Consider the following 23,204-nt stretch of genomic DNA (forward strand, 5'->3'; position numbering starts at 1 on the left):
GAAAAGTTACGAAAGGGAAACAGAGAGTTTGCAATCCCATCTCGGTGAGACCGAGATCCCTATCGGTAGAACCGAATTGCTAGGGTTTGGCAGTGGCTTATGACAAGTGAAACTCGGTGGCGCCGGATAGAAAGAATCGGTAGGACCGAGTTTGGCTTAGGGTTTAGGTCATATGTGGATATGGGAAAGTAGTTGAGGGTTTTGGAGCATATCACTAAGCACATGAAGCAAGAGGCTCATTAAGCAACACCTCATCCCTCCTTGATAGTATTGGCTTTTCCTAAAGACTCAATGTGATCTTGGATCACTAAAATATAAAATGAAGAGTCTTGAGCTTTTGAGCTTGAGCCAATCCTTTGTCCTTAGCATTTTGAGGGTTCCACTTTCACATCCATGCCATGCCAATCATTGAGCTTTCCTGAAATAGTCATCTTGGAATAGCATTAGCTCAATGAGCTATATGTTGTTATGAATTACCAAAACCACCTAGGGATAGTTGCACTTTCAATCTCCCCCTTTTTGGTAATTGATGACAACATATAGATCAAAGCTTCGACAAATGATAATAAGCATGAAATATATCGTCGCTTTGAGAAGTATGTGACAAGTAAGAGCTCCCCCTAAATTTGTGCATATTTAAAATTTGCTTTGGACTGCAAATGCACAAGGAGTTAGAGTCATGGGTTACTCTTCCATGTCACATACATCTTGGTGGAGCGCTTAAAATGATAAGAATGAAATACATGCACTCATCACCAAGAATAGTGAATGATCACATAAGATAGATAAGATGATAATATTTAAGCAAACATTAAGTGTAGCTTATGATCAAACACATGATCATCAATGTCTCACGAGCAATGACATAGTATCTCAAGCACTCAAAAGCAAACAAAGTTCGAAAAACCACCAAATAAAGCAAGAGAGAAAAAAAGCAACACTCTCTCTCTCGAAGCCTATGATCTATACATTTTCTCCCCCTTTGGCAACAAGTTACCAAAAAGTTCCTAGAAAATGCATAGTGCTAGATCGATGCTCAAGCTTGATCTTCAGGTGGTGGTGGAATCTGGAGCACTCCAAGGACGAAGCCTTCTGTAGACGTGGTTGGAGTTGAGGCTGAAGTGGACGCTGGAGCTGGTGGAACTGAGGCTGTAGCTGGTGCAGAAGTGGTGGCTCTGGTGTCAGCAACTGGCACTGCATGTGATCTCTGATCTCTTGGCACTCTGGCAAATGCATCAGTTGTAGTCTTGCCTCTCCTCTCCTGCATGTCATCCTGGAGCTGCTCCACTGCAGTCTGAATCTCTGTCACCTTGACATCCAAGTCATAGAACTTTTGTTCCATGATTCTCTCTAAGCTCTGCTGATTCTGAGTGAGGGTGGCCAGTCCTTGCTCAATCCTCAGTGTGGATGCAATCAAGTAACCAAGCTGCTCTTGTTTGGTTTTCAAGAAATACTCAGATGCCTCCTCTTGAGTTGGCATCTTGGCAGCTTTCTCCTTCCTCGCCTTCTCCTTCTTTGCTTGTGCTTGTGCAGATGATGGTTCATTTTCAGTCATCACAACTTGATTGTCCTCAAAATCTGGACGGATGGGCAGGTGTTCCTTGTCCAATAAGTATATGCCCGTGCCCATCTTTGAGTTAATGAGCTCCTGAATTTGAGGGGCATATCCACAGCTCCTCTTCTGATCAGCTGCAGTCCTCTTGATAGTTTCTACTATGAGGCTCATGACCTTGAATTTCTGAGGCACATCAAATACATGAAGCAAATTGATCGCATGGCCTCTGATCATCTTGTGATCACCTGACTTGGGCAACAGAGTGTGTCTCAAGATCCAATTGATAGTTGGCAGCCCTGACAGAAGATAGTGCACTGAGCCAAACTTGAAAGTATCAAGTGCTTCATTTGGGATCTCCTTGTACATGTTTGACATTGAGTTATGATCCATCTTCTTCTTGGCATAGATATCCAAGTCATCCTCATGCTCCTCTGGGGCATTGATGAGCTGTGCCCACTCAGCAACAGTAGATTGGTACCTCGTACCTTCAGACATCCATGTGATCTTTCCATCTGGGTAGAAATGTGTTGTGGAGTAGAATTGCATAATGAGTTCCTCGTTCCACATTGTGAGCTTCTGCCCAACAAAGTCTGCTACTCCACAAGCATTGAAGCTGTCATACACTCCAAGGTAGTGTTCTTCATTGTCCTTGATGTATTCCCAGTCGACCCATCTCATATCACAAACTATGGGCTTCTTATCAAGCAGCACTGTCTCATAGAAGTCCTACTGTTCCTTAGTGTGGAACCTGTAGTCAACAGCAGTCCTTCTCCTTGAAGCATACGGATCTGCTTCTCTCCACTTCCTGAGCCCTGAGTCTCTCCTGAGCTTCATGTCCTCAGCCACAGAATGAGCATCACTATGGTCTGGGATCTTGGGCTTGAGCTTTCTGAGCACTTGACCTTCTTATTTTTCAGCAATGTCAGGCACTGGGGCCTTGTTCTTTTCAGTTGTAGGTATGCTCCTCGTATTTCTCTTTGGTGTTGTCTTGGGCTTGGAGGCAGCTTTGGGTGCTTCTTTGGGCTTAGATGTGGCAGCCCCTGATCTTATAGCATCACCCATAAGCTTAGGTGCCTTAGGTGTTGGTGCAGCAACCTCTTCTTCTTCCTCTTCTTCCATGATGGAAGCCTTTCCAAGCACTCTGGCTACGGTCTTCTTGACCCTTTCCTTCCTTTTCTTTCCTTCAGCAGCAACTCTTTAGGTGCAGGCTTTTCAGTTGAAGCTCTGACCTTTGACATAGGCTGACTGCCTGCTGGCGTTTTGACTTTCATCCCTGGCTTTGTGCCTTGAGCTGAGACATGTTCCTTCTCAAGCACTACTCTCTTTGAAGTTGCTTCCTCTTCTGCCACATAATCTTCATCCTTAGAATCTGAAGTTTTCTTCTTCCTCTGTCTGGTGGCAGCTTTAGGCAGATTGCTAGGAGTACTTCTGCTGCCATCATCTGAAGAACTTGAGGGACTAGTGCCCTCACTCATTTGCACTTGCTGTTCTAACATGTTCTGGCTATCACTTTGGTCTGACATGATGCAAACTCTGACTGCTGACCCTGTGAATAGTTTATAGATGAGGTAGAATAGATGAGCATCACAAAATGCAGAGATTTTTGCAAAAGAATGACTCAAAAACTTAGTTTTAGTTTCCCACTGAAATCATCTCGTATCTACCGATTTTCAAACTCGGTGATACCGAGGCAGTTTTGGAACCTAAACTAGTGAACTCGGTTGGACCGAGTCAAAGTTTGGTGGCACCGAGACTGCTAGGGTTTCACAAAGTTCCAAAATCGGTCACACCGATAAGTAATTCTCGGTCAGGCCGAGTCTCACTTGTGCAATGGCATAAGCCAAATCGGTGGGACCGAGTTTTTCAACTCGGTGGGTCTGAGATGGTTTTGGCGGAAACCTAAACCTAGAATTTTCGGATCAAAACTAATCTACGAACGCATTGACTGGATAGGAGTGTTTCAATCGTGGCAAGAATCATTAAGAACACAATGTGCTAGGAATCGGACGGGGAATAGCACTGTGATCGAGTCCATACCCTAGTTCGGCGGAGACTCGCTACGGCGGCAACGGCGGGGTAGAATTCCGTTGACGGTGATGGAGACCAGCGACTGGAGGCGGCTGGTGGCGAGGAGACGATCCGGAGACCACGTTGGCAGAGCAGGCTATCGCGCGGGCGAAGGGGTTCGGAGAAATTTCCAAATTTTTGCCCGTGACTATATATAGCCCGACCCTGTCGGTGTGACCGAGTGGAACAACTCGGTGGCACCGAGATTCATAACTGCAAGCAGTTACTGAAACTCGGTGTGACCGAAAGGTTCAAATCGGTTGCACCGAGATCGAAAACCTAGATCAACTTAATGATCTTGGTAGGACCGAAAGTGGGGTATCGGTCAGACCGAGAATCATAAAGAGGTTTTGGAAGTTTAAGTCTATGACGAATCGGGGACTCCGAGCGCTCCTCACACAGAGTGGTTCGAATCTGACTTGATCAAATTTTGTGATGTAGCATGAATAGAGTTTGAGACGAGAAAAGCATAGATAGCTAGAGGAGGTTCTTAGGCATTCTTGTCCATCCACTTGGCAAAAGGAAATAAAACCGAACAATCAAACAACAAGTGGATGTCCTCGAATGAGTAAAATATGCAACCAGCATGCTCACACAATAAGATGGCAAATGAAATATGTGACAAGGCATGCACAACCAATTCTAGCATCTATCAAGCAATTTGCGATGACAAGGTCATCTATATATGAGTATATTGACTTAGGAGTCAAGTGAGAACACTTGATCATAGGTCATACTCATCGTTTAAGCTCAAGTGGGGTTACCACTTTTACATAAAGCATTGTTGTGTTCACATCTTTAGAGTTGCTTTAGCTCAAGTCTTAGAGTAAAGCTCCCCCTAGATGTGATATCCCCCCTTAGAGGGATGAACTAACCTCGGGTTTTGTCGATGATGACTTCATGTAGATGTTGAAGATGTGGATGCTCAATGTTGATGTAGATCACTTGGAGCTATCCATTTGAGTGAATTGCACTTTCAATACCTACATGGGTTAGTCCCACAAGGAACAAACAAGGATATCCATAGACATAGAGTGATGCACACACAAGATGATGTCCATGAAAACTTTTAGGTTACCTTGTCCCTTGTCTTACCAACAAGAGGGTTTGTGACTCCTTGAACTAGTGCAAGATGTGGAAGTTGATTGCACTTGTTCTTGCCAAAATGATAAGAGTGAAGTATGTTGGCGGAGTCACCCTCAAGAACTCTCTAGTTCTTCTTCTTTTGGATCCACACCATCTTGATGGGAATCCTTGGAGTTGTAGTCATACTTGATGAAGTGGAACTTGAAGTAGTCTTGGGAATCCACTTGACTAAGGTCTTAGGAGCTTCTTCAAATGCATCAATTTCCTCTTGAAGCTTGTCCTTGCCTTTTTGCTTGTAGTCTTGTGGTGGAAGATCATCTTGAGCTTGTGTCCCCTTGAAAGAAGTATCATACTTCTCTTGTTGAGGAACAAACTTTGTCTTGGGGTATTGATCTTCTTCCCACTCAACTCCATTGGCATTGAACTTTCGTTCAAAACCAACACCTTGATTCTTCCGGTGCATTCCTTGCTTGCGCACAATTTCCTCGAATTGCTTACTCCCGGCAAGGCTTTTGTACACTCCTTTCTCTATAATTCCCTTCAATAAGCTATTTTCTTGCTCAAGTGTAACTTGGCTAAGAGAATCATTAGTGGAATCAAGAGAACTACTAGAAGCAACAATATTGGATTTAGCATGATCATTGTTACTGCTAGAGGAAGAATCTTTCTTGTTCTTGTTACTAGACTTGACTTGAGGCATGTAAGTGGATAAGAGTAAACGCTTGGCAATGTAAGAAGAACTTTTCTTGCGGAGATCATCATTGATTGCTTTTAAGAACTCATGCTCTTGCTCAAGATTGAGCTTTTCAAAGCGTAATTTCTCATGAGCTCTTAAAAGTTCTCGATGATCTTCGAAGATAGTTTCATGAGCTAACTTAAGAGTGTTTAGTTCTTTAGTTAGAGCCTCAATCTTCTCCTTATCATTGTCATTCGTTTTATCTTGATTAGCATGATTAATTGACGTTTCATCATAGTATTCATCACTAGAGTTGTCAACAAGCAAATCATCACCTAACAAGTCATCTTCATCACTATTGAAATCAACATACTCGGGGTGTGTTACCTTAGGACCTTTGGCCATGAAGCATCTTCCAATTCCTTCATTTGGTGAGTCAAATATGTCGTAGGAGTTGGTTGACACAAGTGCTAGACCGGCAACACCTTCATCTTGAGTATCTTCGGAGTCGGAGTGATAACTTCTCTCGGAGTGGCTGTCGGAGTCGGAGCCGGATACCCATTCACCAACATGAGCTTGATGTCTTCGTTTTGTGTAGCTCCTTGATGATTTTTCCTTCCTTTCCGAATCCTTGCTTCTCCGTGAGTATCTTCGTTCATAACGATCATCTCTACTCCTTCTCTCTCTTGGTGGTGATTCTTTGCTTCTTCTTTTTGGAGAATCTTCTCTTCTCTTGTAGGGAGCCGTACACTCATTGGAATAGTGTCCGGGTCTTCCACAACTGTAGCAGTTTCGCTCTCGACTAGAAGATCTTTTGTCATTGTAGGACCTTGACTTGAAGCTTCTATCTTTGCTTCTACTCTTGTAGAACTTGTTGAAGTTCTTCACCATTAAGCTCAATTCTTCATTGAAGTTTTGTTTCTCACTTGATGATGTAGGGGATTCACATGAGGCTTTGTAGGCACCACTTGATTTGTTGTGAAGTTCCTCTTTATCCTTAAGTGACATCTCATGAGCAACAATTCTTCCAATCACCTCCGTTGGCTTGAGATCTTTGTAATTGGGCATCATTTGGATCAATGTGCACACGGTATCATATTTTCCATCCAAGGCTCTTAGAATCTTCTTGATGATGAATCTATCGGTCATCTCTTCACTTCCTAAGCCGGCAATCTCATTTGTGATGAGAGCAAGCCTAGAGTACATTTCAGCGACACCTTCACCATCCTTCATTTTGAACTTGTCAAGTTGACTTTGAAGCACATCCAACTTGGATTCCTTGACGGAGTCGGTACCTTCGTGCATATCAATCAAAGTGTCCCAAATTTCCTTTGCATTCTCAAGACGGCTGATTTTGTTGAATTCTTCGGGGCACAATCCGTTGAAGAGAATATCACAAGCTTGAGCATTGTATTGCAACATCTTCAACTCATCCGCGGTAGCTTCACGGTTTGGTTCTTTCCCATCAAAGAAGTCACCTTGCAAACCAACACACACAACAGCCCAAACGGCGGGGTTATGTCCAAGAATATGCATTTTCATTTTATGCTTCCAACTAGCGAAAATTAGTACCATCAAAGTAAGGACCTCTACGGTGATAATTTCCCTCGCTAGACGCCATACTCTCCTAGGTTGTGAAACCAAGGCTATGACCACCAAAAACTATGGAGATCAAAGAAAATGGAGACCAAAGCTCTGACACCAGTTGTAGGATCAAAAGTATGTCTAGAGGGGGGTGATTAGACTACTTGACCAAATAAAAACTTAACCTTTTCCCAATTTTAGTTCTTGGCAGATTTTAGCTATTGTAGGACAAGTCAAGCAATCATCACACAATTCAAGCAAGCATGCAAAGAGTATATTGGCAGCGGAAAGTAAAGCATGCAACTTGCAAGAATGTAAAGGGAAGGGTTTGGAGAATTCAAACGCAATTGGAGACACGGATGTTTTTCCCGTGGTTCGAATAGGTGGTGCTATCCTACATCCACGTTGATGGAGACTTCAACCCACGAAGGGTAACGGTTGCGCGAGTCCACGGAGGGCTCCACCCACAAAGGGTAATGGTTGCGCGAGTCCACAGAGGGCTCCACCCACGAAGGGTCCACGAAGAAGCAACCACCCACGAAGGGTCCACGAAGTAGCAACCTTGTCTATCCCACCATGGCCATCGCCCACGAAGGACTTGCCTCACTAGCGGTAGATCTTCACGAAGTAGGCGATCTCCTTGCCCTTACAAACTCCTTGGTTCAACTCCACAATCTTGTCGGAGGCTCCCAAGTGACACCTAGCCAATCTAGGAGACACCACTCTCCAAGAAGTAACAAATGGTGTGTAGGTAATGAACTCCTTGCTCTTGTGCTTCAAATGATAGTCTCCCCAACACTCAATTCTCTCTCATAGGATTTGGATTTTGTGGAAAGAAGATTTGAGTGGAAAGCAACTTGGGGAAGGCTAGAGATCAAGATTCATATGGTAGGAATGGAATATCTTGGTCTCAACACATGAGTAGGTGGTTCTCTCTCAGAACATATGAGTTGGAATTGTGTATATGTTCTGATGGCTCTCTCCACGAATGAAGAGGAGGTGGAGGGGTATATATAGCCTCCACACAAAATCCAACCGTTACACATAGTTTTCCAATCTTGGTGGGACCGAATCAACAAACTCGGTTGGACCGAAAAGGTAAACCTAGTGACCGTTAGAGATTTTCGGTGGGACTGACATGCAACTCGGTAGGACCGGTATGGTTAGGGTTTGGGCATAACGTAATCTCGGTGAGACCGATTACACAAACTTGGTGAGACCGATTTTGGTAATTAGCTAACCAGAGAGCTGGTCAGGCAAACTCGGTGGGACCGATTTGCTCTTTCGGTGAGACCGAAAAGTTACAAAAAGGAAACACTGAATTTACATTGCAATCTCGGTGGGACCGATCCGCTCTTTCGGTGAGACCGAAAAGTTATGAAAGGGAAACAGAGAGTTTGCAATCCCATCTCGGTGAGACCGAGATCCCTATCGATAGAACCGAATTTCTAGGGTTTGGCAGTGGCTTATGACAAGTGAAACTCGGTGGCGCCGGATAGAAATAATCGGTAGGACCGAGTTTGGCTTAGGGTTTAGGTCATATGTGGATATGGGAAAGTAGTTGAGGGTTTTGGAGCATATCACTAAGCACATGAAGCAAGAGGCTCATTAAGCAACACCTCATCCCTCCTTGATAGTATTGGCTTTTCCTAAAGACTCAATGTGATATTGGATCACTAAAATATAAAATGAAGAGTCTTGAGCTTTTGAGCTTGAGCCAATCCTTTGTCCTTAGCATTTTGAGGGTTCCACTTTCACATCCATGCCATGCCAATCATTGAGCTTTCCTGAAATAGTCATCTTGGAATAGCATTAGCTCAATGAGCTATATGTTGTTATGAATTATCAAAACCACCTAGGGATAGTTGCACTTTCATGCTAGAACTCGAAGGTGCCGTAGTTTCGGTGCTTGATCGGTCGGGCCGTGGAGACGTACGACTACATCAACCAAGTTAACGCTTCCGTTGTCGATCTACAAGGGTACGTAGATCACACTCCCCCCTTCTCGTTGCTATGCATCATCATGATCTTGCGTATGCATAGGATTTTTTTTGAAATTACTACGAAACCCAACACCCTCAGCGCGCGTTTGCGCTCCCTCTTAGGGATATGGGTGGCGTATATCATGTTCACCATTTTAACCTAAGGGGGAAACTTCTTCTGTCCCCCTGTGTTCGATGGATGGGGCTCCTTGTCATCGTCCTCACTTTGCGACCCCTTCTCCTTGTTCTCGGCATTTAACTTGCCGGCCTGTTTAAAGACCCAACAGCTTCTATTGGTGTGATTAGCTGGCTTATCCGGGGTGCCGTGTATCTAACATGGACGATCGAGTATGCGGTCCAAGCTGGATGAGCCCGGATTGCTCCTTTTAAATGGCTTCTTCCACTGGCCGGACTTGGAACCACTGAATCCGGCGTTGACCGCCATGTCATCGGTATTATCACTGTTGCTTCGACGCTTGTGTCTGTTGCGTCAGGGCTTGCCGTTGTTATTTCTGGCTTCAGACGTGCCAGGTTTGCTTGCAGTATTATTGCTACGGGCTAGCCAGCTATCCTCGCACGCACAAAAGCGGGTCATGAGTGTCGTGAGGGCTACCATGGACTTTGGCTTTTCCTGGCCGAGGTGTCGAGTGAGACATTCGTCGTGGATGCTATGCTTAAAGGCCGCTAGGGCTTCGGCATCCGGACAATTGATGATCTGGTTCTTTTTAGTTAAGAACCTAGTCCAGAATTTCATGGCTGACTCTCCAGGTTATTGAACTATATGGCTCAAATCATCGGCATCCGGAGGGTGGACGTATGTACCTTGGAAGTTATCGCGGAAGGCGTCCTCCAAGTCTTCCTAGCTGCCAATGGAGTTTTCAGGCACGCTGTTCAACTAGTGCTGACCTGGTCCCTTGTGTTTTAGTGGGAGGTATTTGATGGCGTGAATATCATCACCGTGGGCCATGTGAATATGGAGAAGGAAATCTTCAATCCATACCGCGGGATCTGTTGTTCCATCGTATGATTCGATGTTCACGGGTTTAAACCCTTCGGGGAATTCATGCCCCATTACTTCATCAGTGAAGCAGAGGGGGGGTGTGGCGCCTCTATATCGGGCCACATCATGACGTAGCTTGGATGGAGTCCGTCTGCGGCATTCGGCCCGGGCATGAGTAGACTTGTCACGTCCAAATAGATAGATGTCATCGTGTGTTGGGGCACGACCTCGTGAAACATAGATCGATCTGGTATGTCCTGCTCTACTGTCCAGGTCTTGTCGCGGGTCATATGTATATGCCCAAGCTATTTCATCTCTGCCTTTACGGCAAGGTATTACGGGCTGGTGTTTGGCTTGAGTTGCCACTTTGTCCTGGCCATGTGGTGGTTGGTCAGCCGCATTGTGCGCTGACGATACAGGTTCCGGCGCCTCGTCATCGAATTGAGGTAGCAATTTGTGCTTCGGGTAACTTTTGGTTGGGTGCTCGAGGCCATATTCCTCGGCTGCCAGTATATTAGTCCATCTATCATTGAGCAGATCTTGATCAGCTTGAAGCTGTTGTTGCTTCTTCTTCAGGCTCCTTGCAGTGGCTATTAGCCGGCGCTTAAAGCGCTCCTACTCGAGAGGTTCTTCAGGAACGATAAAATCCTCGTTGCCGAGGCTCACCTTGTCCTAGGAGAGCAGAAGATAATTACTGTCCTCCGAGTCTTCGTTTACGGCCTGTTCATCAGGGCTGACTCACCCATCTTCCCGTTCATCCTGTTCGGAAGTTGGCTCAACGGGGTCTTCATTGTCTTCGTCATCGTCTAGAGTGTTGTTTTCTTCGGTGCCGGTAGTGCTGTTTTTTCCACAGTGTGACTTAGAGCGGCGCTGCTGTCATCGACACTTCAGCAGTATCTCAATAGGTTTATCGTCCACTGGGTCTTCTTTGTCATCGTCGTTATTCTCTTTGGGTGTATCCACCATGTAGACGTCATATGAGGAGGTGGCCGTCCAGTGCCCGGTAAATGGCGGGTTTTGGGCCTGCTCCTAGGGATGGCAATTTTATCCATGGATCTGGATACCCATGGATAGCCGACCCGGTTGGGCAAGGGTATGGAGCACATTTCTGCCCATGGGTCCGTGGATATGGATACCCATGAACAACCGGGTTGGGAATGGTTATAGTTTGTGGTCCATGGATATCCAATGGATACCCGTATCACATGTGGGGCCATATGCCAATGACAGTAGAAAGAGAAATTCAATGGGAAATGGCAGGAAACATGCAACTTGTGCGATGAGCTATATGCTGCAGAATCAACCTATGGTATGTCACACTTAAGGACTCATCGTATTGCTTGTTTCCTACTTATGCATGTAGTTTATGTTGTCATTTGTGAGTGAATGATGATGAGTTAATTTGATCTTTGGGAAGGCTTCATGCTGACTTTTCTATGCCCATGGAGCTCCATGGGTATGTGGGTATCTAGCGGGTTTGGGCATGGGCACAAGTTGTGCCCATGGATAATTTGGTGGATGGGCAAAGGGTAGGAAGATGGGTCGTGGGTTGGATTTGGACCAGCTCCACCTGCCCCAAACCCGACCCATTGCCATCCCTACCCGCTCCTCATCGGCATCGTCGTCCATACCGTCGATGTCTTCAGAGTCATAATCAAGCATGTCGGTTAGATCTTCGACAGTGACTATTAAGTGGGAGGTGGGTGGGAAGCGAAATTCCCCATCATCAGCCCCCAGTTCAAACCAGATATAATTCGCTTGTGAGTCCCCTACTAAGGAAAGGGTTTTTAATTAGTTTAGCACATCGGCTAAAGGTGAGTGCCAGAAGATATCCGCGGCGCTGAATTCAACGATCTGCGGCTGATCAAGCTCAGCGGACGCGGGTGCGCGTAGTTCAGAACCAGTGGCCGGAGATGAATCCGAGGTTCCGGTGACGTGGATCTCGCTCGAGGTTGGGTCTGTGTGTGGCTCCAACACTGCTGATTCCGCAACTTCTGTGGTGGGGCTGAGCTTCCCGTCTTCGGATGGCACAATCTTCTCTGGATCTAAGGCCGGAGCACTTACATGCGCTATCTCCTAAGCATGGTCCGATGACAGATTTAGGTCATGTTCATCGCGGTGGCAGGGAGCGGCTGTGGTGGGCTCGAATCTGTCGAAGGTCAAGTCTCTGCGGATATCGGCAACGTAGTTCAAGCTTCCAAACCTGACCTGATGGCCAGGGGCGTAGCTGTAGATCTGCTCTAGATGGCCAAGCGAGTTGGCCAGCAGTGCGAAGCCACCGAATACGAAGATTTGGCCAGGGAGAAAGACCTCCCTCATGGCCGCATCGTTGTAAATGATTGACGAAGCCATCGAGCCTTACGACACAGTGGAACTCTCAATGAAAGCACCAATGTCGGTGTCAAAACCGGCGGATCTCGGGTAGGGGGTCCCGAACTGTGCATCTAAGGTCGATGGTAACAGGAGACAGGGGACATGATGTTTACCCAGGTTCGGGCCCTCTCTATGGAGGTAATACCCTACTTCCTACTTGATTGATCTTGATGAATATGAGTATTACAAGAGTTGATCTACCACGAGATCGTTATGGCTAAAACCCTAGAAGTCTAGCCTATATGATTATGATTGCCTCTACGGACTAAACCCTCCGGTTTATATAGACACCGGAGGGGATTAGGGTTGTACAATGTCGGTTACAGAGAAAGGAATCTTCATATCCGAACGCCAAGCTTGCCATCCACACCAAGGAGTGTCCCATCCAGACACATGTCAGAGTCTTCGGTCTTTGTATCTTTATAGCCCATCACTCCGGCCATGTCCAATAGGACGGACACCCGAGGACCCCTTAGTCCAGGACTCCCTCAGTATACCTTCTACCACAGATCCGAAGGCAAGATCTTTGTTGCTAAGAATGGTCATTTCTAGAGAAAGAGTTTCTCTCGAAAGAAGTGACTGGGAGGAAAGCAGAACTTGATGAGGTAGTTGTACCTTCTCTTGAATTGGAAAGTAGCACATTAGAGAAAACAGTTTTGGTGATGCCTACACCAACTAGAGAGGAAGCTAATGATGATCATGGAGCTTCAGATCAAGTTACTACTGAGCCTCGTAGGTCGACCAGAACATGTACCGCACCAGAGTGGTACGGTAATCCTGTCCTGAAAGTCATGTTCTTAGACAACGGTGGACCTACGAACTATGAAGAAACTATGATGAGCCTAGATTCCGATAAATGGCTTGTGGCCATGAAATCTGAGATAGGATCCATGTATGAGAAAAAAGTATGGACTTTGATGGACTTGCCCGATGATTGACAAGCCATTGAGAATAAATAGATCTTCAAGAGGAAGACGGACGCTGATGGTAATATCACTATCTACAAAGCTCGACTTGTCACAAAAGGTTTTCGACAAGTTCAAGGGGTTGACTACGATGAGACTTTCTCACCCGTAGCGATGCTTAAGTCTGTCCGAATGATGTTAGAAATTGCCGCACTTTATGTCTATGAAATCTGGCAAATGGACGTGAAAACTGCATTCCTTAATGTATTTCTAAAAGAAGAGTTGTATATGATGCAACCAGAAGGTTTTGTCGATCCTAAAGGTGCTAACAAAGTGTGGAAGCTCCAGCGATCTACTTATGGACTGGTGCAAGCATCTCGGAGTTGGAATATACGCTTTGATGATGTGATCAAAGCATATGGTTTTATACAGACTTACGGAGAAGCCTGTATTTACAAGAAAGTTAGTGGGAGCCCTGTAGCATTTCTGGTGTTATAAGTGGATGCCATATTACTGATTGGAGATGATATAGAATTTCTAGATAGCATAAAAGGATACTTGAATAAGAATTTTTCAATGAAATACATTGGTGAAGCTGCTTATATATTGGGCATCAAGATCTATAGGGATAGATCAAGACGCTTAATAGGACTTTCACAAAGTACATGCCTTGACAAAGTTCTGAAGAAGTTCAAAATGGACCAGTCAAAGAAGGGTTCTTGCCTGTGTTGCAAGGTGTGAAATTGAGTCTGACTCAAAGGCTGACCACGACAAAAGATAGAGAGAAAATGAAAGTCATTCCCTATGCCTCAGCCATAGGTTCTATTATGTATGCCATGATGTGTACTGATGACGCACAAGTGTAGGGGATCTATCGTAGCCTTTTCGATAAGTAAGAGTGTCGAACCCAACGAGGAGCAGAAGAAAATGATAAGCGGTTTTCAGCAAGGTATTTTCTGCAAGCACGAAAATTATCGGTAACAAATAGTTTTGTGATAAGGTAATTGGTATCGGGTAACAAGTAATAAAAGTAAATAAGGTGCAGCAAGATGGCCCAATCCTTTTTGTAGCAAAGGACAAGCCTGGACAAACTCTTATATAAAGGAAAGCGCTCCCGAGGACACATGGGAATTATCGTCAAGCTAGTTTTCATCACGTTCATATGATTCGCGTTCGGTACTTTGATAATTTGATATGTGGGTGGACCGGTGCTTGGGTACTATACTTCATTGGACAAGCATCCCACTTATGATTAACCCCTATTGCAAGCATCTACAACTACAACAGAAGTATTAAGGTAAACCTAACCATAGCATGAAACATATGGATCCAAATCAGCCCCTTACGAAGCAACTCATAAACTAGGGTTTAAGCTTCTGTCACTCTAGCAACCCATCATCTACTTATTACTTCCCAATGCTTTCCTCTAGGCCAAAACAATGGTGAAGTGTCATGTAGTCGACGTTCACATGACACCACTAGAGGAAAGACAACATACATATCATCAAAATATCGAACAAATACCAAATTCACATGACTACTTATAGCAAGACTTCTCTCATGTCCTCATGAACAAACGTAACTACTCACAAATCATATTCATGTTCATAATCAGAGGGGTATTAATATGCATAATGGATCTGAACATATGATCTTCCACCAAGTAAACCAACTAGCATCAACTACAAGGAGTAATCAACACTACTAGCAACCCAAACGTACCAATCTAAGGTTTTGAGACAAAGATTGGATACAAGAGATGAAGTAGGGTTTGAGATGAGATGGTGCTAATGAAGATGTTGATGGAGATTGACCCATTCCCGATGATAGGATCGATGGTGATGATGATGGTGATGATTTTCCTCTCCCGGAGGGAAGTTTCCCCGGCAGAACAGCTCTGCCGGAGCCCTAGATTGGTTCCGCCAAGGTTCCGCCTCGTGGCGGCGGAGTTTTGTCCCGAAAGGTTTCTTATAATTTTTTCCTCGACGAAAGACTCCATATAGGCAAAGATGGGCATCAGAGGGCTGCCAGGGGGCCCACGAGGCTGGGGGCGTGCCCAGGGGGTAGGGCGCATCCCCCACCCTCGTGGATGTTGGGTGGCCCCCCTCTGGTACTTCCTTCGCCCAATATTTTTTATATATTCTGAAACGTGCTCCCGTGAAGTTTCAGGACTTTTGGAGATGTGCAGAATAGGTCTCTAATAATTGCTCCTTTTCCAGCCCAGAATTCCAGCTGCCGGCATTCCCCCTCTTCATGTAAACCTTGTAAAATAAGAGAGAATAGGCATAAGTATTGTGTCATAATGTGTAATAACAATCCATAATGCAATAAATATCGATATAAAAGCATGAAGCAAAATGGATGTATCAACTCCCCCAAGTTTAGACCTCGCTTGCCCTCAAGCGAAAGTCGAAATCGAAAAATATGTCCACATGTTTAGAAATAGATGTGTCGATAAAATACAATATAAACATGAGGACATCATAATCATTCTTAGAACAACAACATATATATATATATATATAGTTATATATATATATAGTGTTACTATTCATCAACCAGGGTGCAGAATAAGTTATTCTTCACCCGAAGTAATCTTACGATCATTTCATAATTAAATTACATTTTGAATTTGAATAGTTACATTCCTATTGATTCACTACATAAAATTTGACATAAGAAAATAAAAATATAGGTTATAAGACAAGAAATTTGCAGTTTATGTGTATTTTAAACTATGTTTTTATGTTTGTAATTTTACATAACATAAAATATTTTTTACAGCGATTATATATTTTCTTACGGCTCCTTTTTGCGTCGGAAATAAGACAAAACTTACGAAACGTAAAATTACGGTGCATTGATGGTAAAATAGAGGGAATGAAGAATAACTATTCCTCACCCAGGGTGACGAATAGCGCGACCCTCTCTATATATATATATATATATGACTGAGCTATTTTGTTAGTAGTTGTTACTATCGGCCCCCTGTAGACCCGGATGTGTAGTTTGCACGATCCAAAAGCCAGCATGCTACACACGCGTCTCCCACCTCCAGTCGTCGCCCTCCCATTTCCACGCGCCGCCGCCGTCCTCCCGCTTCCACGCGCCACCGCCGGTCCCCCGAACCACGCGCCGCCGCGGCTGGGCGCCTTATCCGGATCCTCCACCTCCCACCGTGGCTCCTCGCCGCCACCACGGGATCCCGGCAGCTCCCCCAAGCGCGCCGTGTGCGGTCGCCGGCACCCCACCGCGCGACGCCGGCGACATCCCGCACCTCGCGCGCCGCCGCGAACTTACTCACGTGCTACCGCGAACCGTCGCCTCACTCCTGCGCCAACCCACACGTCTCACCGTGAGACACCGGCGGCCACCCCCATGCCCCAAAGCGCGCCGCCACGAACTTCCCCCCGCGCCGCCTCGAACTGCTCCGTGCGCCGTCGCGAACCTCTGCCTCACTCCTGCGACAGGTCGCCCGACCCAACCGGGCGCCGCAGTCAACTAGCCGTTAGCCTTTCCTCCCGATTGCCTTTCTCTCAGATGGCAAGCACATGCCTCCTCTACATCTCTTCTTCCATCGAGCGACTACCATATAGCGTTTACTTGGGGTCCAAAAGTAGCGCCCCGTTGCCTCTAACCTCCAGCCTTGACGAACTGCACAGACCGGGGACGCACGAGCGACCTCCTGCGAGATTGGCCCCCGGTAGGCGACGAGCACAGCGAAGGAGCCCAGCGAGGGTGCCTCACCTCTGCTCATGCGTAGCTCTGGTAGTGTGCCGGAGAGCGCCTTCTGGACGCAGGTGACTTCAACTATGCCCCCAAACTGTTTGTGTTTATGTGTCGAAGGAGAAAGCTTTTAAAAAAGGATGTTTATCTCACCCCTGTGCATGCCATTTCAATTCTTTTTGTAGAACAACAGTTTACATATTTGCAAAATGGTTCACACTTTTTTCCATTCAATGTGGTGTTAAATTTTAGCTTAATGAGATAAAAATTCTGCACGGTTTGCTTCAGAAAGATGCAAAAACAACATGCACACTGATTTCCCCTGTGTATTCATGTGTGCTTTACTTACCTAATAATGTTCATGTTAGTACGTGCAAGTTGAAGCGCTATGGAAGTGCTAATGCTGATAGTCCTAAAATAATGATTTGCAGTGTATATTCCGATTCAAGTGCCTTGTTCTTCCTAGCACACATGGTGCTATGTGTTAATACCTATGGGAGAATAGCACGTACAAGAACTGTGTACTAGTGATGAAACGGGGATAAAGTCCTAAAATAATTATGTTCCTTTTATTCAGATTTAAACGCACACAAGCGCTCAACTAACTGGTATTTGTTATATTGTTTATAAATATAAATACACAACTTCTTGCTGTGCACTTGGTGTCACCCTGTTCTGGGCGTTTATCACCTGACCCCTCCTCCTGTATCATACATGCACATTCCCTTGTGTTGTTGTATGCAGTTCGGCTGCTCCCCATACCTTATGATCCTATGTGCTAAGGGTGCTACCTTTTTTGGTCCGCGGAGGTTGGATGACGGTCCAGATGCTGTACGCTGTTGCGATCTCCTCCATCGTGAAGGTCACACCACGTGCACCGTCCTCAGTCCAACCCCATGGCATCAGGATGATCGAGCTCGTCGCAAGTAGCAGTCCATGGCTGCCATCTTCCACTTTCCTCTGCCTAGGTCCTTTCCTATGGAGGTGCAAGGTTTCTACTCTTCTCCCTCCCATGCTCTCTCTCACTGTCTGTGTTCATGTGTACCGCTGCTTCAATTTCTTTGTGATGCAAATGTTGTTGATGAACATTTTGTGTAGTAAAAAGCTACAAAAAAAATCAGTTTTTCTCGTTGCAAAAATTTCTGAATTTTGCTCTGGTCTAGCAGCTCGACATGTATTCTACTTCAGTTCAGTATGTCATTTCAGTTTAGTACATCGGAGTATCATGTACGTCAGTTCAGTTCAGTACGAAAACATTAGAGAATCGACAGACATAATCATGTCGCACAAGTGCAAGTATAGGTACAGAAGTTTCTCACCATAAATAAATTGATCTGGAGTCTCCTTGACAAAACCCCATCTCTCATATTTGTTCCTATTTTTGTAGGTTGCAGCAAAAACAAGATGCACAAGTTCATCTTTTGTATGCTTTTCAGTACATCTACTTCCCAATCGTGAGTCTGATTTCCTTTGTGTTTATAGCACAAACAAGTCCTTGTGGTTATGCTTGAGAATGAGCACCATACTGTCACTTGGTTAATCAATTTTGTAGAAAGTTCTCGGGGATTTCTTTATGTAGAGTTGTTGCTAACTTCATAATTATACAGATCATGCATTCTATCCAATGAGCCATCAATTAAAGCAATTTCCAATATAGAGAGGGAAATATACAAGATTGCCAACTAATATATACTCCCTCTGTAAACTAATAGATTCCCAACTACTCCCTCTGTATACTAATATAAGAGCGTTTAGATCAATAAGTGATCTAAACGCTCTTATATTAGTTTACGGAGGGAGTAATAATTATACTTCTTTATGGAGGGAGTATTAATGCTCTGCTTAGCACATTGCTTGTAGTTGTATCAGTTACCTTTCTTTTGGAATTAGGTAGTTAATAAATAATCAAGAGGGATGGTGCACCATGACGACCGCTTGCCACCCCCACAGCTGCTACAAATTCTTGTGTGGGTCGCCGTTCCCTACTCCGGCGTGTGTCACCAGCGTAGTGACCTCCCCCAGCCAGCCCCCACGGCTTGCCTCGATGGTGCGCGCAAGCCTGTCTAGAACCACCATGATGAATAGAAATCCATCCAACTATTCACTTATGGTCTCATGATCATTTTCTTGTATAAGTGTGCCTTTTCTGCTGTATTCTCCTTGTTATTTACTTGTCAAAATTTAGTTCGAATCCACAACAATTTCCATGAGTGGATTTTTTTCGAAACGGAATTTCCATGAGTGGATTTAAAAATCAACATATGTAAAGTTTTAAAATGCATACAACAACTACAAAATATCAATTTAGTCAGTCCAGTTTGTAATGCTGCTCCACCTTCCGGTCATTGACGAGCCCCTGGGCAGGCGCTTCCTCCTCCTCTCAGGTCTGCCTCCCTCTAATACTCTCAGTTCAAATTTGCTAATATCTACAGTACTGGTTGGGGAATTTTGGTAGTTCATTTTCCTAATATCTGCACGCTGCCCCTTCCTGCAGGACCCGACCCAACCACTGCCGCCATGGCATGGCGCCTCCACCTCCCGGCGAAGGACTACCACCTCCCCGACGACGTGCCCAACCCCGACGAGGCCCGCCGGCCCTGGAGTTCCTGCCGCGACGCCTCGACCTCCTGTTCAGCCATGGATTCTTGCCATCCACAACGACATCAGGAACACGATTGGTGAGAAACACCTTCGTGCTCCTCCTCTCCTACTCTTTAGTTCACATACTGCCATCCATGAAGGCCATTTTTCTTGTAATCTAGATTTTGATCCAACTGAAAGTTCAGAGTTCTTCGGGGGACTGCTCAGATGCAAAAGAGAGAGAGAGAGGGAGGGAGGGAGGGAGAGAGAGAGGCGGCTACAATTCACTTGGGGGATGCTTTGTTGTGCAGGATTTGGGGGGTGCCTAGTCTGGCAAGAGTTTTCAAGTATACCATGTGTGATAGTGGCAATTTTCAAAAACTTTAAGAGTTCAAGTACATAAGAAAACATAAGTCCACTCTGTAAAAACAACAGTAGACGCAGAAAGTTCAGTTTTTCTATATACGATTGGTAATGCCGATGTGTTCCTTTGTGGTTTAGATTTCGGCAGTAAACTATGCAAACAATTTAAAAGTACTCAAGTCCAACTTGCAAACTAGTAGCAGTCCTATAGGGCAACATGCATCAAATTCAAAAAAATAGCAAACCGGACTTGAAGCAAATTCGCATCTGGTTGCTTATTTCGTAGCTCATCGTTTCTAATATAAGCCAATGCTTCTATTCTAATCTGGTTGTTTATTTTGTAACTCACTTTTTCTAAGATAATGTTAAAAGTCCACTAGATGAAAAATTCTCTGTGTTAGCGATCAGTACTAGTGCTCATCAGTACGGCAAGCAGCAGTACTGATCAGTATGACTTACACAAATACTAGTACTGATTAGTACTTTCTTAATGTTAAAGATGAGCAGTAAAAGATACAAGTTGCACTTCCAGGGCAACTTGTCTCACATCCTTTTCAGGTTCAGGTAATAAATGTTTGGTATTCTTATATACTTGCATCAGTTCAGACTCGCGGATACAATAAGTTGTGGGAAAACCCATACAAAAGTTCAAAGTTGAGAAACAGGGGTTCTTTGTTTCAATGTTCGCTAGTGTATGCAGATTGGGTTTGCATGCATTTCATAGTTGGATGGCTACTGATCTCTATAAAACCTTGGAAGCAGTGCTTGCATTACTAGTCCAACCATACTAGGTAAAACTGAATGTACCTAGCCAGTTCAATAACATCATCTCCTTGTGCAAAAATAGTTAAAAAGGTCGAACTAACATCTACTTCAGAATGTCGCACAAAAAAATATTTATCTGTATTTGTCTTTTTCATGTTGAATTATTTGAAGTAAAACAAAAATAGCTCACTTTTGTAACTTCCATCATTTGAAAATCTACATGCCACATGTTTGAACTTTCAATTTCTTTAAAACTAAACTGATGGTGCTCTTGTTTCAGGGCCGGGGGAGAAGGCAGAACCTCTAGGTGCATGATGGAAAAAATTGCAAGTTCTTGTTTAGATGTTCAGGATACCCTTCTCTCATTTCATATATGTTCAGGATAGCAGGTGCATGATGGAAAATTGTGTATCATGTAGTTCTTGTTTAGATGTCGTGCAAGTTCAAAAATTGTCGGTTTTGCCACTGGACGTTGGTTGCATTGTTTTTCCAGTGTGACGTCCCTTGGTATGTTTGGAGTATTGTTATTGTTGCTTTGCATGCGAATGAATTAGCTTGTCCTACTAAGATGAGGATGTGTGTGCCTGAGTCTTGAATTTTAAGAGGTCAGGGAAGATGAATAATTTCTGTCATATGAAAGGACAAAAAGGTTTGAATGAAAAATATTGATCAGTACGAGTTAAAAACGGCGATCAGTTCGGAATAAAAAGAAATGGTCAGTTTGAATTAAAAAAGAAACACACATAGAAATTCAAATTGTTAAAGTTCAAACAAAAAAGAAACCCCATGAAAATTCAAATGGTAAATGTACAAGTCATAAAATGAGAGAAGTCCAGACCATCATTGCAAAAAAATGTTGAGTTAAAAGAAAACATGCAAAACCTTTTCCTTTTGAAAAGAATAGCATTCGGTTCAACGATATAAACCATGCAAGTTCGGGGACGATAATATAGTAAACCGTTGAAAAGTTACGAGGAAAATCATACCCAAAAAACAGAGTAAAATCTAGTATGTTAAAACACGCTTAGTACAAAACTATACGAACATTAGTTCAAGTACTCTTTTTTCGGAACTTTTCAAAATTACTCTTCAAAGAATACATCAGTACAAACGCACACATAGATCAGTACAAGTACTCTGTTTTTTCTGACGAAAAAACAGCATGATGGGGCTCACCGTAATCCAACTTACTCTTCAACGGTTGCGAATTTTAGAAAACGTTCAACATGACTAAGTTTCGTATTTTCGATATCTTTCCAACGGTATATTATTTGCCTCATTTCGACAAACTTTTAAAAAAAGTCACGTTTGAAATCAAATTTCACCGTATTCGAAGTCATTTTTAAACAGTAAGTAATTCGAAAAATATTTCAATATGAAAAAGTTGCGCATTTTCCATAGCTTTCCAACGCTGTATCATTTGCGTCAATCCGACAAACTATTTGCAAAAAATCGCGAAAATACATTTCGCCCAGAATTTCATCGTTTTTCAAATTACTTTTAAATCGTATGGAATTAGAAAAAAAAAATAGATATATGGAAGATGCGGATTTTCACCAGCTTTCCAACGCCATCTTATTTGTTCAATTCCGACAAACCGTTTGAAAATTGAGTCCAAAATACGATTCACGTTTTCGGTTTAAAAAAAATGTTTTTTCAAAACTGCTCTTAAACCATAATGATTTTGCAAAAACGTTCAATATACTTGAAATATAGTTGTCAAGAGCTTTCTAACGATATATTACACGCCCTGTTCCGACAAAAAGTTTGCAAAAAAAATTTGACTAAAGAAGACGATCTGTTAAACAAAACTGAAAGCATGAGTTCAACCGTTCGAAAATCATCAGTACAACCGCGTGAAACCGTCAGTTCAAGTAGGGTAATAGAATAATATTCTGTTACGTGAAACAGAATAGCCCGGTGGTAGTTACCCCACATATCTCATATAATACCGGTAGTATATATACTATTTTATTATTTTAAATATGTTAATATACTATATCTAAGATATTTCAAATCAAGTTACATGAAAAAATTGCATATGAGTCCATAGTTTTTGTTATATTTGTGAAATACGTACATAATTGTACATAAAAAAAAGCATACTCAAAACATGGTACATACTATCCAAAAAATAGTATATATACTACCTAATCATTGATATATACTACATACTACACGTACATACTCTTGGTTTCGACAGATATTACATACAACATACAAAACCCAAGTGGTGGTAACTACCACTGCTTGTAAGAAACATTTGTCATATATATATATATATATATATATATATATATATATATATATATATATATATATATATATATATATATATATATATATATATATATATATGGGCTATTCTGTTTGTACTGATATATATATGCTTGCTAAAGTATGCTTGCGCGCATTGTGGCCTATCATACGCCCCGGCCACTTCGAGCCAACTGGTGCGCTAAGTAGCCAGACGCGCTAATCAGGTGGAAGGTCGTGCACGCTGTTGTGGGGAAAAAATTGACCGTAACGATGTTACCACCAA

At 43.6% G+C, this 23,204-nt stretch overlaps 1 protein-coding gene across 9 annotated transcripts; it reads left to right on the forward strand.

Annotated features, from left to right (window-relative positions):
- Positions 1-16,188: 16,188 nt before the first annotated feature.
- LOC123062130 (uncharacterized) lies at positions 16,189-21,229 on the forward strand. 9 transcript variants are annotated; one of them, XR_006429543.1, is made up of 6 exons: positions 16,189-17,028; positions 17,764-17,945; positions 18,121-18,256; positions 18,342-19,338; positions 19,449-19,632; positions 20,943-21,229. XR_006429543.1 is itself a non-coding variant. In XM_044485481.1 (4 exons), exons 1-4 carry the CDS (start codon positions 17,891-17,893, stop codon positions 20,975-20,977), a joined length of 294 nt encoding a protein of 97 aa, XP_044341416.1. In that variant the 5' UTR covers positions 16,190-17,890; the 3' UTR covers positions 20,978-21,229. The 9 variants fall into 9 exon arrangements, 2 of the variants coding, with proteins under 2 accessions (XP_044341416.1, XP_044341415.1); XR_006429541.1 differs by having other exon boundaries at positions 17,764-18,256; XR_006429542.1 differs by having other exon boundaries at positions 18,121-19,338.
- Positions 21,230-23,204: the final 1,975 nt, after the last annotated feature.

The sequence above is a fragment of the Triticum aestivum genome, chromosome 3A (genome assembly GCF_018294505.1).
Source record: "Triticum aestivum cultivar Chinese Spring chromosome 3A, IWGSC CS RefSeq v2.1, whole genome shotgun sequence".
Classification (NCBI taxonomy): domain Eukaryota; kingdom Viridiplantae; phylum Streptophyta; class Magnoliopsida; order Poales; family Poaceae; genus Triticum; species Triticum aestivum.

Bases quoted from the DNA above. Each gene is read 5' to 3' on its own strand.
- LOC123062130 (XM_044485480.1), top strand. From the start codon at position 19,278: ATGCTGCTCCACCTTCCGGTCATTGACGAGCCCCTGGGCAGGCGCTTC. The intron at 19,339-19,448 runs GTCTGCCTCCCT...CCCTTCCTGCAG, and splicing joins GCGCTTCCTCCTCCTCTCAG to GACCCGACCCAACCACTGCC. The intron at 19,633-20,942 runs GTGAGAAACACC...CTCTTGTTTCAG, and splicing joins CGACATCAGGAACACGATTG to GGCCGGGGGAGAAGGCAGAA.